The 15,745-nt window shown below is 31.9% G+C and overlaps 1 protein-coding gene and 1 pseudogene across 1 annotated transcript; one reads left to right on the top strand and one right to left on the bottom strand.

Moving 5' to 3' along the window:
* Positions 1-1,545: 1,545 nt before the first annotated feature.
* Positions 1,546-4,217, top strand: LOC120158184 (annotated as a pseudogene).
* Positions 4,218-4,679: 462 nt separating this feature from the next.
* LOC120158185 (pre-mRNA-splicing factor CWC22 homolog) lies at positions 4,680-5,261 on the bottom strand. Its single transcript, XM_039169087.1, has one exon. It carries the CDS (start codon positions 5,259-5,261, stop codon positions 4,680-4,682), a length of 582 nt encoding a protein of 193 aa, XP_039025018.1.
* Positions 5,262-15,745: the final 10,484 nt, after the last annotated feature.

Consider the following 15,745-nt stretch of genomic DNA (forward strand, 5'->3'; position numbering starts at 1 on the left):
CCTCCTTATCTCTAAGGCAGATTAGAACCTCACCATCCCATATTAGTTTCCTTGTTCACGTAGATCTAACCTAACTCCTAGAAAAATGGCTATCTCTCAACAACTCTTACAAAGACTATGAATATTATGCCAAGGCACAAAAAAATCTCTCAAAAGCTCTTACATTGCTAAGGCATAAGATTAAAACAATGAACAAGATAACAATAAACATAAATATACTTAATCATCCATTAAACCTAAAATAAAGTATCATCCAAACATCTCCAACACCAAATAAAACAGTTCATGGTGTGGCTAAAATCAACCCATAATATTCATTAAGTACAAACCCTTAAAAAATAAGAAATAAAAAACAATGAGAATAAAACTCCTAAAAACATAACTGTTGTTGTGATATTAGACCATCACCATGACTGCTCCAACGCACTAGCCTCTCTCGATGGCCTAGCCGCTACTTTGGTGAAGCCCGACTATGGAGGAAACCAAAGAATGATGATAGGGGAATGGTGGAGAAGTTACTACAACCGCTTTCTCCAAAGCTTTTTAGGGTAGGTGAGAGTGGGATCCCCTAAATGGTAGGCATAATGTGCTATTTATAGTTGGGAATTTTTAGGTTTTAGTGCCATTGAAATTTCCCCAACTACCATTGAATTCATGCCCATTTCGTTGGCAGCTAACAATAGTCCCAAATCCTTGGCAGGGGTAGAGGTTCACGTGAGGTGCATTGGATAGCTGGCCATGGGACGTCAACAATTTTGTCGTGTACTGCGTCAGACTTGCAAGATAAACCGTGGTGAAAAATTCCTCACGGACGTCATCTTCAGTTCCTTTTCCCTCGCACAAAATTTTTCTTGGCAAATATTTTACTCCTCGATTATTTTTTATCACTTGCATCATCACAACCAACACACAACCCTTCTCATCAGCAACATCAGTTTTAAAGAAAAACCTAGTCGAGGCAAAACTTATCCACCACATGCATGAAATGCCCTAAATGTAACTAAAATGCTATGACAATGGCTTTGACAAACAATAACTTATGTAAAAAAACTGATCTTTTTTTACGGAGTTATTAGTAACTGACAAGTTTAGTTTGTTAATTTTTGTATTTGATTTAGAATTAGATATTTATTTAAATTGTTTGCCGTAGAAACTGATTCAGACTGACCTCATACTTGAATTGATCGTGGAGGACATAGTTATCATCGTTAGCTATTTGTCGAGGTGTGTCTCTTTATTCGATGTTATATTTTTTGTATGATTTCTATTTGCTCCGTTGGTTGATAATATGATTGATAGCATGATTTACTTTGAGTTTGACTGAGATAAATGAAAGTCATAATATTTTTCCATGTGTTGCATGTTTGACTGTCAGACCCGATACATGAATGTACTTACTTTATCTGTGAATGTGTTGTCGTCTTGGATATGTGATTCGGAAATATAAATGCTTCGGAATATGTGCTTCAGATAATTTTTATGAAATATTGTTATTCAAATCAGATCAAACATCAGATATTATGTCATCTTGCATATTATGTTGGGATGAATTCTGATAGGGGAAGTTCAGTGCATTCACTCGACGAGGTAAATGTCACTTTTCATATTCAATGGCATTCGTCTTTACGGAGGACCCCACTTACATGGTGTGTGGGTTGGAATAGTGTGGTTCTGGGGAACTCACTCTCTTCTGGGTGTAATTGGAGTACAGGTGGGTGCATGAGCATTTGCATATTATTTGAATCGAGATTACTTGTGTTTGAATGCACTTTAGAGGCATATTAAGCTTATTAGCTTACACCCCCTTAGTTTCTCTCTTTCAGATTCTCGGATTAGGACAACTGTTACTTGGAGTTCGACATTATTACATATTTCAATATTTTCATAGTATGACATTTGTTCGGTTTTATGATATTACTTTCTATTATTTTATTTGGATAATGTTTAATATGTTAAATATTTTGAAATATTGGATTTAAACCTTGTTTGGACTTTGAGACTTGAACTTTGGTTTTTTATAACTGCTCGTTATATGTTTTTAATTATTAATTATTGTAAATTTATTTTGGTTACATTAAATATTTGATTACAATAAATATGAGGGTAAATTTTAATGTATTTAAAGTGATATTTGGGGCTCGATTTGGGTAAACAAGATGATGGGCCTTTGGATCCGACATTTTTCCTTTAGGTCGGACAAAAGGGGTTACATATATTATATTATACTTTAACATATATAAATTAACTAAAATAGGCATACCTAGTTATATAAAATAATACATACTTGAAACACTACAAAATAAAATATAAAATGTATATATTACCATTTAAAAAACTAAAACCTATAGTATATGGCATAAAAAATTACCTCTCTCTCTCACCTATATATATATTCGACAACCACGTCTTACAATTGTTTGTCATCTTTTATCATATGTTAAGAATGCTCCAGGTCTCCGTTTTTTCTTTTCAGAAAGCAATAATTTGGAGCTCAGCGCCTTTGTGGATGCTGATTACAACTCATGTCCTGGTACTCGTCAATCCACTATCGGTTATTGTACTTATTTAGATGATTGTCTTATTTCATGGAAATCTAAAAAGCAACATACATTGAGTATTTCATCTTGTGAAACAGAATATCTGTATGGACTGTCACTCTTCTATCTTCCTTTCATATTCCTGTCTTGAATGCTTCTCTCTTCTGTGACAATCGGTCAGCCATTCATCTAGCTACGAATCAAGTCTTCCATGAGTGCAGCAAACATATTAAAGTCAACTGTCACTTTATATGAGAGAAAGTCACTGTTTGTTTTATCAAACTCTTCCATGTTCGTTCAGTTAATCAATTGGCAAACATTTTTACTCGAGCACTTTCTTCACCAAGTTTTGAAACCCTCATGGTCAAATTGGGACTTCTCAATATTCATTAATCTCTATCTTGAGGGGATGTTATAACTGAATATTTAGTGGATTGGTTTAAGTATGTTTGATTCTATTAAGGGTTAACAGTTTATCTGTTAAGGGTTAATAACTTGTATATATAGGAAGTTGTACTTTCGTTAATCCTCAAATTTTCAGTTCTATGTAGTTGAGTAATAGAGGTATTTTTTTCGCTTCTTATTTCGTCGATCCCGCTACGAAAAACGTCATGGATCACATCACAGAACTGAGTTTTGGATACCTTTCGGATTATACGCTGACCCTCCTTGCTCTTCCAACTCAACTTTTAGCCCTCTCATCTTCACTTCCTGCAAACATCTACTCAAACTTTTGTTCTATCAATGCTTCACCCAAACCCATGTTTTTGCCCCCCAGATTCCCACTACTTTCGGGTACTTTCTCGAAGAGCTTGTGTTTATAAACAACCCAACTTTTGTTAGTCCTCTTAGTGGCATTATTCTCACGAGCTTGAGGGGACTGGTTTTGACTGGTAACGGAGTTTATGGGAATATCCCGGATGAGAGATAGGTGATTTGGTTGCTCTTGAAGAGATTACACTATCCAGAAACAAGCTTAGTGGACAGGTTTCTGCAACTTTGTCTAAGTTGAAGAAACTCAAAAGTTCTTGACTTGAGTGCCAATGCTTTTCATGGAAATGTTCCTTGTGCAGCTGGTAATCTCACACAGCTTTTGAAGCTGGACTTGAGTTCCAACGGGTTTTCTGGTAAAATCCCAGAGAGTTTGGGTAACTTACAAGATTTGGAGTTCTTGGATTTGAGTTTTAACAGTTTGGTAACTTTGGGGTTCATTTGTTCCTTGCTGAAATGCCCAGGTTAAAGGATGTGTATTTGAGTGGGGAGATTCCAGAGATAGGGTTTTCTGGTATGGGACTGGTTGGGAAAATTCCACCTTCCATGGGAATGCATTTGAGGAACTTGTGTTATTTAGGACTTGATAACAATAGGCTTCAAGGGAAAGTGACTTAGGAATTTAGATGCTTGGAGTTTATCAATGAACTCAGTTTGGAAAACAACAATCTGAATGGTAGGGTTCCTTTCTCTGCTGAATTCACTGCTAAAATTGGTGAAAAAATAAGGCTAAAGGGTAATCCAGCACAGTGTGTTGATGAGAAATTAAGCCATGGCTCCAAGCTATTGAAGAAATGCAGCAAACCAGATATTCCCAATGCTGTCATCCTCGTTGGTGGCTCCAATACTGGGCTTTTAGCTTCTCATTTTCATGTAATGTTGCTGTTTTGGGGGCTTTTGATAGTTTGATTGTTTATCATCAGTAACAGATTAAAAAAAACACTGATAGGTCTTACAAAAACAAGGTAATAAGAATTTTGTATTGGAGTAGGTTTAAGATTATGTAATTACTCGCTTTCTGTTTTTCTCCATTAATCAAACGACAAGCTAGTATTGCAGACATGAATCAGCCACTATTATCCATTATTCCATTCAGAAGAAGAAGAAAATCAATTCATAGTATTGCCTTGGTCATCAGTCTGATCTAATTGATAGTCCATTTGCATCCATTGAAAGCTGAATCACTGAATCAGTTCCAAGTTTCAACAATTAATTCCAATGGATCTCTTTTCGTCATAAAAGGTTAGGTTTCCTCAAAAATGAGAAAAGAAACAAAACAAGAAAAAAGAAGAAGAAAGAATTTGGTTTCTACTAAAGCAAATGGGAGTCTCTAGCTAGTAGCTACCAGTGTTTTACAGTGTACAATTCCCCTCAGAATTCTCCTTCAAAACCTGAACCAGTACTTAGTCGATCCTCTCGGATACCAGTTACAGACCCTGACTCGGATCCAGCTTCCATGTCCCGGGTCTTGGACCTCCTGGAGGATCCCTCGACACTCTCTTTCGACTTGTTTCGTCGACTACTTTTCTTCTGGTTATCCGAGTCGACCGAGTCCTTTGGTTCCTTTGGCTCCTTGTGTTCCTTCGGCTTTTTCTTAGGCTTTGTGGTGCTATCTGAAGTTTCCTTTGAAGAATTGGTCTTGGAACTCTTCTTTGGATTCTTAGGCTTATCTGATTTCTCCTTCCCTTTAGACTCTCCTGTAGGACCATTCCTAGTTGAAGATGAACCACGTTTTGATGATTTAGGCACGTCTGCCGTCTCTGTTGCTGGTAAGCTTTGATCCCTCGAACCATCTCGGCTAATCACATCTGTAAACCAAATACTAATCAACATAAACGAAGCTGATTCGATAAAAATATTCGAACTCGAATAATCGAAATTGTGACCTTGAGAGACCGATTTCCTAGGATCTTCCTCCCGGGTATTGGCAGGAGTTGATTTAAACTCATTCATCTGCGTATAAAAATGAAAGCCAGAATTCACTCCCAATATGAATCATGACTTTCTTTTACTTGGGGCAATTTTAATTCTTTTGATCATTGAAAACAGAAAGATGAACAAAAAACTTCTCATAATCATGGTAATAATATGATGGTAGTTCTTTCAATTTACCCAGCTGGGTGCATATTTTACTGCTGATGGACCATCCCATCCTATATGAGCCACATGCTTCACATCTGTTGGCAGACCAATCTGCATTTCAGGCTCTTTTTCATTTTCTGCAAAAAATCACAACAAAAGTTCACACATTCTCACTGCTATTAACAAGAGAAATACCAAACCAATGATGTTCATGTTTTTTCTATCAAAAAACAAGTTTTCTTTCTCGATCATTAACTTCTGCAACATCCATTGTTTGGGCAAAAAACACAACTAAAGTTCACACATTTTCACTGTTATTAACAAGAGAAAAACACCAAACCAATGACGTTCATGTTTTTCTATCAAAACCCAGTTTTCTTTCTGCAACACCCATTTCTGGGTATAATTTGGCAAGAGATGGGATTGCATACCAAATATTTCAGAAATGTATCTAAGGCCTTTTAACAGGCCTTTCATCTTATTGTTTGACGATGACATCTTGGAAGGTTTGGTTGATCCTAAACTAAAACAGCCTCTTTAAAATTTGATTAGCTTCGAAGATGAGAGAAGAACAAAACTTGGTGTGATGCAAAAACAGAGACATTTTGCATCAACTCATGCCTGCAACATTTAGATCAAATCTTTCCCCATTTTTTTTTCAAAAACGGGAATCAATTTAAAGTCAAAAGAAAATGATAATATTGGATCGAAAGATAATATTTGTCGAAAATTTAGGTATGTATATGAACGATTAAGAAGACATAATGAGTTTTGTGTTTTCTTTTTCTCTTCCAGATTCTAATTTTAGAAAGGTTTTAACAAACTGTCTTATTTAGTAAGAACGTACAGAGGATCGAGGTTATTATTATTATTATTATTATTATTATTATTATTATTGTTGTTTTTGTTGTTTTATTTATCATATTCATTTCTGAGGGATTTTTTTTAAAGATACAATGTGTCTAAAGCCGACCTACTTAATTTTAACTTATGACAAGGGGAAGAAGATATCTATTTTCTTAGTTTTGAAGGTTATAAAATGATCATTAAATATATCTAACTATGGGAAAAAAATCATTTTGATTACCGATATTTTAATTTGATCAGACAGACCATCCAACTATTAAATGCTTCAATCAAATACTTGCCGTTAACAGTTGACATGACAATTAAAATATTTTGGTATAATTACACAATTGGTCAATGTTACTAATATATTCTTTCAATTTGGTTCTCATTTTAATAAATTAAAATAATAACACATGTCATCATTCGATTGAAGGAATAAATTTATTATTATTAATTTAACGATCTACTTTACTCCAATCAGAGGATGACACGTGTCACTCTCTGATTGCAAAAAAATAAACCAACATTCATAAGGGGGCTAATGGGATTTAAACGAAGGGCTCCTTACGTGAAGTAGAAAGCACTAAACCATCAAGCTAAGGCATCCATTTAGTTTGCTTTATACAACAAATAATATATATTTTGTATCTTTGTAAATTTTTCTTTAGACAATAAATAATATAATTAATAAATAAAAATTAAGACTATTTTTTACATTAACAAAAAATATGAATATATAAAACATATTAAAAATTTTCTTTAATTATATAATTTAATATTATATATATTTATTAATATAATACGAAAATAATGTTTTATATTAACAAAAAATATGAATATAATATTTTATATATCTAATATTTTATAATATGAAAATTATATTTTAAAATATTTTTATTAGAATGTTAATCATGATTTTAATATAAAATATAATTTTCGTATTATATTAATAAATAAATATAATATTAAATTATATAATTAAAGACAAATTTTAACATGTTTTATATATTCTTATTTTTGTTAATGTAAAAATATTATTTATATTATTTGTTGTCTAAAAATAATTTACAAAGATACAAAATGTATATTATTTGTTGGCAAACCAAATGGATGCCTTAGTCCTATGGTTTGGTGTTTTTTACTTCATGATTGGAGTAAAGTAAATCTTTAAATTGAAATAAATTTAGTCCTCCAATCGATGAAACATCGGTGGTCAAAATGATTTTTGACCATAGTTGAGTGGTCACATGTGTAGTTTACCTTAAAAATTAACGGTCAGTGGCTTGATTGAATCATTTAAATAGTTGGGTGACCTGATTGATCGAATCAAAACGTCAGTGGTCAAAATAAAAGGGGTTATAGTTTGTGGTCACTCGTATATTTTACCCTAATTTTAACAACCTTGCAAATTAAAACAGTTTTGTTGAAAAAATTCCATTAGAAATGTTTCAAAAATTTGAGACAATACATTGAAAGAATTGGAAGAAGGCTTTTAGTTCATTGTGACTTGAGATTGAATGCATGACGACCATTAGTGCTAGAATGAAAAATGGTGAGTGATTGAAAATTTGTTAATTAAGCAGATTATTCCAAGTCGAACCATGGAGTTTTCACTCTAAATCCAACATTGACCTAACCCCAACCAATGGCGGATGTATGTGGCTCTTTAGGGAAGTCACTGTACACTTATTATTTTAAGAAAAATATTAAATGCAGTTTAATTTGTTAATGAGAATAGAAAAAAATAAGAAAATTTGCATATCTAAATTTTTTAGTATAAAGTATAAAAGATTTTGGACCCCCATTTTTTAATTTCTAGATCCGCGACCTCAACTATTTCTTTCTCCAAGTCCATCTTGAATCATCTAAATTCAAAATTAAAAAAAAAATCTTAAAGAATCAAGTTAAGTTAAAATTTGTCGGATTCAAGTTGTAAGACTAATGTTTCGAAGGTTACAAAATGATCATTAAACATATCGAACTATTATAAAATGACCAAGGTATATCATAAGATAATGATAATTTTTTATAAGACTAATAAATATTTTGTAATATTCCGATAAGTTTTATGATCGTTTTTAATAGTTTAATAGATTTTAATGATCATTTTATAATTGTTTGAGAAATTTAATAATTATTTTATAATTTCTAAAACTTCAGGGTTTAAAAAAATCTTTTCGACTTAATTTATTGATCATTTATACACTTTATTCTTAAAAATAACCATTAATCCAAGTCATTTTTATTTCTCTTGTTCAAATTACAAAAGTTACTACTAAACTAAAGTAGTATCCAAAATGAGACAAATATCCTAATGTTTATATAAAAGCTTATAGGGATTGATACAACTCATTATTATTCAAATAGTAAAATATGTTATTCAAATCTAATAATAATTATAATAATTTTTTTTTAAATAAACTAACATCAAATTAATTGATTGTGAAATTAATAATTTTTTTTTAAAATAAATTCATTCAACTAGCATATTTTAAATCAAAACGTTTATATTTTTATGACATTTAAATCCATTTTTATTTTTCTCTCTCAATTTTTTAGACATTAATTTTAATTGATTATGGTGGAAAGTTGCTATCCCATCTCACTCTTTGTCTTCACTTACTTTTTATTATCTATATTTTATTTATTTTGTCTTTTTATAGCATATGATTCAACCATCAACAATCTCTATTTCATAATCTGATCAATGTTATCAGATAATTCAGTCACCAATGATTTTCACTTTACCTATTTATGATTTATTTTACAGATCATAGATTTTTTTTTTGTTTAATAATTCTTCTCCTTTTTATGAAGGACAAATTAATTTATTTTATCTTTCACGTTAATGTAAATTTGTTGGACAAAGTGTAAAACAGATGATTCATTGTCTTGCTAGGATAAATTGTTCGAATATATTATTTTTAATTAATAATTGAATGTCATAATATTTTAGTTGTTATTAATGATAATAATCGCTTGAAAAATTATACGGCGCTCGACGAGCAGTGATGAACACTATTAACGATGAGCACTATTAATTTAATTTATAAAAATTTAAATTCTAAATGACTCAACGTATAATTATAAATTAGTTAAAAATTTAAAGATAAACTATTTAAAATAAAGGGTAAACTATACCCGTGACCACCTAACTATTGCCCCTTTTCATTTTGAACAATATTTTTGAATTTTTGTCAGTCATGTCACTCAATTATTTAAATGCATTCAATTAAGCCACTTGTCATTAATATTTAATGGAGAAACTGATGTGACAGTTAAAATATTTTGTATAATTACACATTTGGTCACTGCTACTTATATATTCTATCAATTTGATCCTAATTTTAATAAATTAAAATAAACTTAACCCTCAAATCTTTAATTTTAAATTTTTTTAAAAGGTACAACATATTCTATATTCATAACAAAACAAAATTTTTACTAGAAATTCCATTTATGGTTCTCAGAAGCATCTCCTCATTGGTACCATAACCTCTTTTGGTTTTAAGGAAAAATATAGTTGATTACCCATGCATATAAAGTTCGTTGGATAAAATTTTATCCTACTACTATTTGTAAATTACATTCTACTAGAAAAAGGTGATATGGTCTAACCTATAAAACTAAGAAAGTTTTATCTAGTAAATTTCTAATAGAAAAAAGTGACATATATTTCTTTCACGTTTGACATAGTCTTCCTTTAAAATTTTAAAAATTCATCTCCTACCATAAAATTTTATGTCTATCTTTAATAAAAGTTTATACTGATAAGATTCCCGGCGGACTTAGTGTAACGTTCTAATCCAGTACGACCCAAAGATCAACGGACTATGACGTCATTCAGACTACTGGAGTGATTGACAAAAAATTTTCTTTTAAAAATAAAAGATTTATTTACATAAATCCATATGTTAACATACATAATCACATAAATTATAATATTTGTTTACAAATCGGGAGCCCCAAAAAATAACTTGAATTTGTAGTTTACAATACATGCCCACTATTACATAAGTCGAGACGTACTCAAAAGATGACGGCTAGTGGTAAACGGTTCATGCAAAGGCTCCTCCAAAAGCTCCTAATCCTAACCTGCACACGGAAACAAATTCCGAACGCTGACCTCACAAGCTCAGTGCCACACTAATAACCAAACTACACTACATGCAACCTCTAATGTACATATTTAAAACATACTTAAAACATATTTGCTACCATATGAATATGGTAAGATAAAACATAAATACATAGGTAGGCATCATGGTACGACTGAGGGGCTACATCTCGGAGTTCACGCACCCCTCTATTCTACCTAGGGTAGAAATCTAAAATTCTACATCGGAATGAGTCACCTGCTAACTTGCTCCGTCGAACCTTGGGGCATCTATGTCCAGTTAGCAAAGAAGTGCCTATTGCACAATCATAGGGTTGACCATATCTTAACATACAAACGTTCCTTGATTTTCTATAGGGATTCGGGTGTCCAACTTATTTCCCGAACATCATACAAGGTAAGTCTTATGATCCCTAGAGTATAAGGTTTCTAACTGAAATTAACTTCGTTAATATCGTTCTCACTTGATGTATTATTGAAGGATTAAACAATGGTTTGAGTCCCTCAACAATATCTCTAAAATTCCCTAAATTTCTTATTCTTGGAACTGAGGTAGTATCGATATTGACTTATCAGTATCGATATTGACTCAGGAGTATTGATACCTCCATTAAAGTATCGATACCACTATAGAGAGTATCGATGATCAACCTTTGGTATCGATACTCCCATGAGTATCAGTACCAAATTTGCTTTTTGGAAAATCAGTATCGAACCCCCTTCTCCAAGTATCGAGATCGAACTTAGGGTATCGATATTTCCACCTAAAAACTTATATGTTTTTGCCCAGTATAAGAACATTATCAATACTGACACATACAATATCGACACCAACACCCGAAAATACCATATTTGGGCATATTTAACCTTTCAAAACCATTATAAAGGCCCTAAGGAGGTCCCTAAACATTATTAGAGTCTTATTTAAACTTATTAGGGTCATAAAGAGTCATCATATAACATAAAAACACATAAATGTGAGATTTACCATAAACATGCTCTTAATCCTTCAAAAGCTAATGCAAGTTACATAAATGCATGGTAAGGCTTACAAATGGTATAGGAAGGTTAGAATGGTGTTACCTTGGTGATTTAGTTGATGGAAACTCCCCAAAATCACCCAATTGACAACTTTTCCTTCCCCTTGCTTTGGACACTTCTCCAACTTCTTTAACTAACGCATAAGGAAAAGATGTTACTAACTTAGTTATGAGGCTATTAGAAGTCTAGAAACATTTCTTAAAATTCATCCTACCCCAAACACAAGCTAGAATCCTCTTGTAATTACCATTTTTATCCAAAAAATAATAAAATAAAATAAAAACGTAAATCCCTGAATATCGGGGCATTCAATGCCCCAATTACTGTTGCTGCTATCACCACCTCCCTACCATCTCCACTCCCAGGTTGCCAATCAATCTGCCACCATCTCTCTGCAAACTGCTCCAACAGTGCCCAAATCAGAGATGGGATGTAATTTTTAATTTATAATATGAATTTTTATAAAACCCCAAGCAAAAACCAATATAAAATTGAGGCTCTCGGTGGATTAAAAAATTTGTAATAAATCTCCTATTTTTTCTTTTTTTTATATAAAAAAATCAGTGTAGACAGAGGATTTTTCCTCATTTTCGAAGAGCAATACCAAACTATATGTATGTATGTATATATATATATATATATATATATATATTATTATTATTATTATTTCTTTCTGTCGAACGAACAAAACAAAAAAATAAATAAAAGAAGAAAAATGGGGTTTTTACCTTAGACTGGAAGCTTCACCGGTGTTGGGGGATCTCATTCGAAGATCTGAATGGTCAGGAGGGAGAAGAGAGGTCAACGAGAAACATATCTCGAAATGGAGATGATTCAACGGTGGACAACGAAGATCAAAGCGTTGAAAATCGAGCTCGAATTTGTGATCATCGCGTCGAGGCAAACCAACTCATGAAATTTGGGCCCGAACGACCACCGACGATATTGACTACGTGACGGTCGACGCGACGACCGACGGCTGGAATCCCGTTGGATTTTGGGGATGCTTAAAGAGAAGAAATAACTTATATCTTTAAAAAAAAAGTGAGGAAAAGAAATGAGAGAAAAATGAGAAAAAAGGGTGATAAAGTGTATTTATACCCAAAGCAAAATGGCGTCGTTTTGGCCCTCGTGCATTTTGATCCTAGTGGTGAAATGACGTCTACAGCCATCCTAAGTTTCATCAGTTTGCATTTTGCTCACCATGATGTGTTCTTTTCATTTTCATTTTAAATTTAATGTCCTTATTTTGGTGTTTTCTATCTTTATTTCTAAGTATTAACTTTTTGGTTTATTTTCTTCTAGGTTCCTCTACTTTACGCATGTTTTTCCACTTCGGTCACGACTCCCCTATTTATTCCATTTCTTTGATTTTGTGCTCTAATTTGTACTTGTTTTAATTTAATCACTATAATTATTTTGATTTATTCGAATTTAGTCATTGATTTTTACGTTTATTCATTTTAGCCGTTGTTGGGATTATGCTTCTTATTTGATTATGATTTGGATGTGATGTTTGCAATTTATTCATTTTAGTCACTAATTATTTTTTATTGGCTACTATCTTTTTATTTTATTGCATTCTGGTCCCTTTATTAAAATGTGAACATTAAATCATAATACGACATCTTGATGACCTCCTGGGGTATGATTCGCGTTATTTATGGTCCGGGTAACAATTAAATTAACCCCTAACCTTTTTTTATTTTTATTCGATTAATTTATTTTCCATTATTTCTAATTTTTACTTTAAATTTTTGTTATTTTAATTTATGCATTTACTTTTCAGCATTTACATTCCAGTCCTTTAAATTCCAGCTTTGATTTTCTGCACTATTTTTTAATTTTAGTTTTATATTATGATTTCTTTCATTTTAGTCCTTTACTTAATGTTTTAATTTCATCTTTGCATTTTTGATTCACTTCAATTTAGTCCTTTTGCATTCATTAATTGCTTTTAATTTTGCCTTCAATTTTAGATTCCTTTTAATTTAGTCCCTGTTAGATCATTTGTCTTTTTAAATTAAACCCTTTTTATTAGATTTTTAATATTTTAATCCCAAACCATATTACTTTTTTTAGGTTTAATCTTTAAATTAAATGAATTCTTAATTTGATCCTCGCTTTTGCTCGAGATGTCAAATTAATTATTTGATCGTATAATTGATTAAACTTAATTAGGATTTATATTAGAGACTCTATCTTAGGCTTAATTTCACCTTTAGTCCTTAAATTAGGAGAATTCTTAATTTGGTCCTGGCTTTTGCTCGAGGTTCCACTTTAATTATTCGAATTGCAATATTGATTAAAATTAATTTAAGTTAATATTAAGGCCTACATTTTTAAGTTTATGCCTCTAAGTTCTTTAATAATTTGACACTTTAAGATAGAGAAAGCCTTAATCTACCCTTAGTTTAATCTACCCTTAGTTTAATTAGGGTTAATAATAAATTTTTTGACTGCATCTTATTTTAAAACCTACGACAATGTTCACTTATTATGGAGTCAATAACATATCTCCCGTAAGTATGCTCAGGAGGTGACTACTGGTGATTCCCGTAGGTCGACATCCTTTTCAAGATCTCATCAGGATTTTTAAAATATCGAGGCAATATCCAGTTATTGGGTACAATATCTTATCTCCCGCATTCATGCTAGGGGCGAATGCTATTAGCTTTAATAAACGAATACTCTTTTCAACTTTGCATCTGTAATGATTTTTAAATTAGATAAAGTTTGAACTCAAAATTTTCAATTTTAAATATAGGATAATCAACTAGGTAACAATTTTTTGGGCGCTGTGTGGGTGCTAATCATTCCCCAAGCGTAACTGACTCTAGAACCCTTTTTTGATTTTTCATATACCCAAAAATTGGTATTTTGAAAAAAAATTGTTGAGTTAATCGATTGACGGATTTGACCAAGAGGGGGGTGAATTGGCAATTAAAAATTTGGTGGAAGCTTTTGCAGAAAATTGAAAGTAATTGCACAGCGATTTAGAGTGGTTCGACTTTCTCAATTAAAGTCTACGTCCACTACCTTAGCTATCCACATTAAGGATTTTCCAACAAATTCACTAATTTGTTCTTTCTTTTGAGGCCAAAGAGATAACCTTACAACACCCTCAAGAATATACCCCAATTCTTGAGAACACTCTTTCCCAAAGAGAAGATTACAAATTTGCAAACTTACAAGGAAAACCTCACAAGGTAAGATGTTTGCACAATTTTAGAACAAGAAAAGAACACTCAAAGATAATTACAAATGAGCACAAATGGTGTTCTTGAAAGCAAAATGAATATTGAAAGGAAAATTTGCTTGATTTGCACAAACTTGGTGTTTGATGCTTTCTCTCTTGTTTCTCTATGATTTCTTGTTGATCAAGGGCTTCAAAATTTGTTTAAATACACCTTGAATCACTTCTGAACGTTGGGGATGATTAGTGAAGATCATATAGCCGTTTTTAGTGTGAAAATAATTAATAAAACAGCTTGGAGCATGGGGGGAATCGGTTCCCCCTCATAGGGAATCGCTTCCCTAAGTGTAAAATTCAAATATTTCGACCGTTAAACAGGGGGAATCGGTACCCCCTATGGGGGAATCGGTTCCCTCCGAGCATTCTGGAAATCTCGGAGCCAAATCGTTCAGGGGGGAATCGGTACCCCCTTGGGGGGGGAATCGGTTCCCTCTGAGCAATCTGGAATTTTTGGCTTTGAAATTGTTCGAAATACTTTGAAAGATTATTTTGAAATTGATTTAAGATTAAAACTTAATTTTACACTTAAGTAAGGATTAAAAATGATTTTTGAAATATTTGGAGTAATGTTTTGATATTCGAATAATTATATCGAATATACTTAGAAAATCATTTGGAAAATCTTAAAATTCATTTAACTTAATTTGTTATATCGAAATATCAAAATGTTTTCAACAATCTCCCCCTTTTTGATATAACAAAACATTTTAGTAATTTTAAGATTTTGAAATCAAGTTTTGAAATTACTCCCCCTTACTTTAACACTTCTCCCATTTATCATTTTTAAAAACACACACTTCTCCCCCTTTTTGTTAAATCAAAAAGATTCAAAGAAACGTGAAAATCATTTAGCCAATTGATTAGGTATATGTATGCATAAGCTGCTAAGATCACAATCAAGAGAAACGTTAGCCATTAGTTCCATAATCAATATTCATAAACAATGTGATATGGTAAAATTGGTCATATTGCTAATAATGATGTAAATGATGCAATAATGAATAAATCACACCAAACATATAAGTTCACACCATCCATAAATCCAAACAAATTCACAATCCACAAATTCAAACATTCCAAAATATTCAAAAT

The sequence above is a fragment of the Hibiscus syriacus genome, unplaced genomic scaffold (genome assembly GCF_006381635.1).
Source record: "Hibiscus syriacus cultivar Baekdansim isolate YM2019G1 unplaced genomic scaffold, ASM638163v2 tig00111309_pilon, whole genome shotgun sequence".
Lineage (NCBI taxonomy): Eukaryota > Viridiplantae > Streptophyta > Magnoliopsida > Malvales > Malvaceae > Hibiscus > Hibiscus syriacus.

Bases quoted from the DNA above. Each gene is read 5' to 3' on its own strand.
- LOC120158185 (XM_039169087.1), bottom strand. From the start codon at position 5,261: ATGAATGAGTTTAAATCAACTCCTGCCAATACCCGGGAGGAAGATCCT.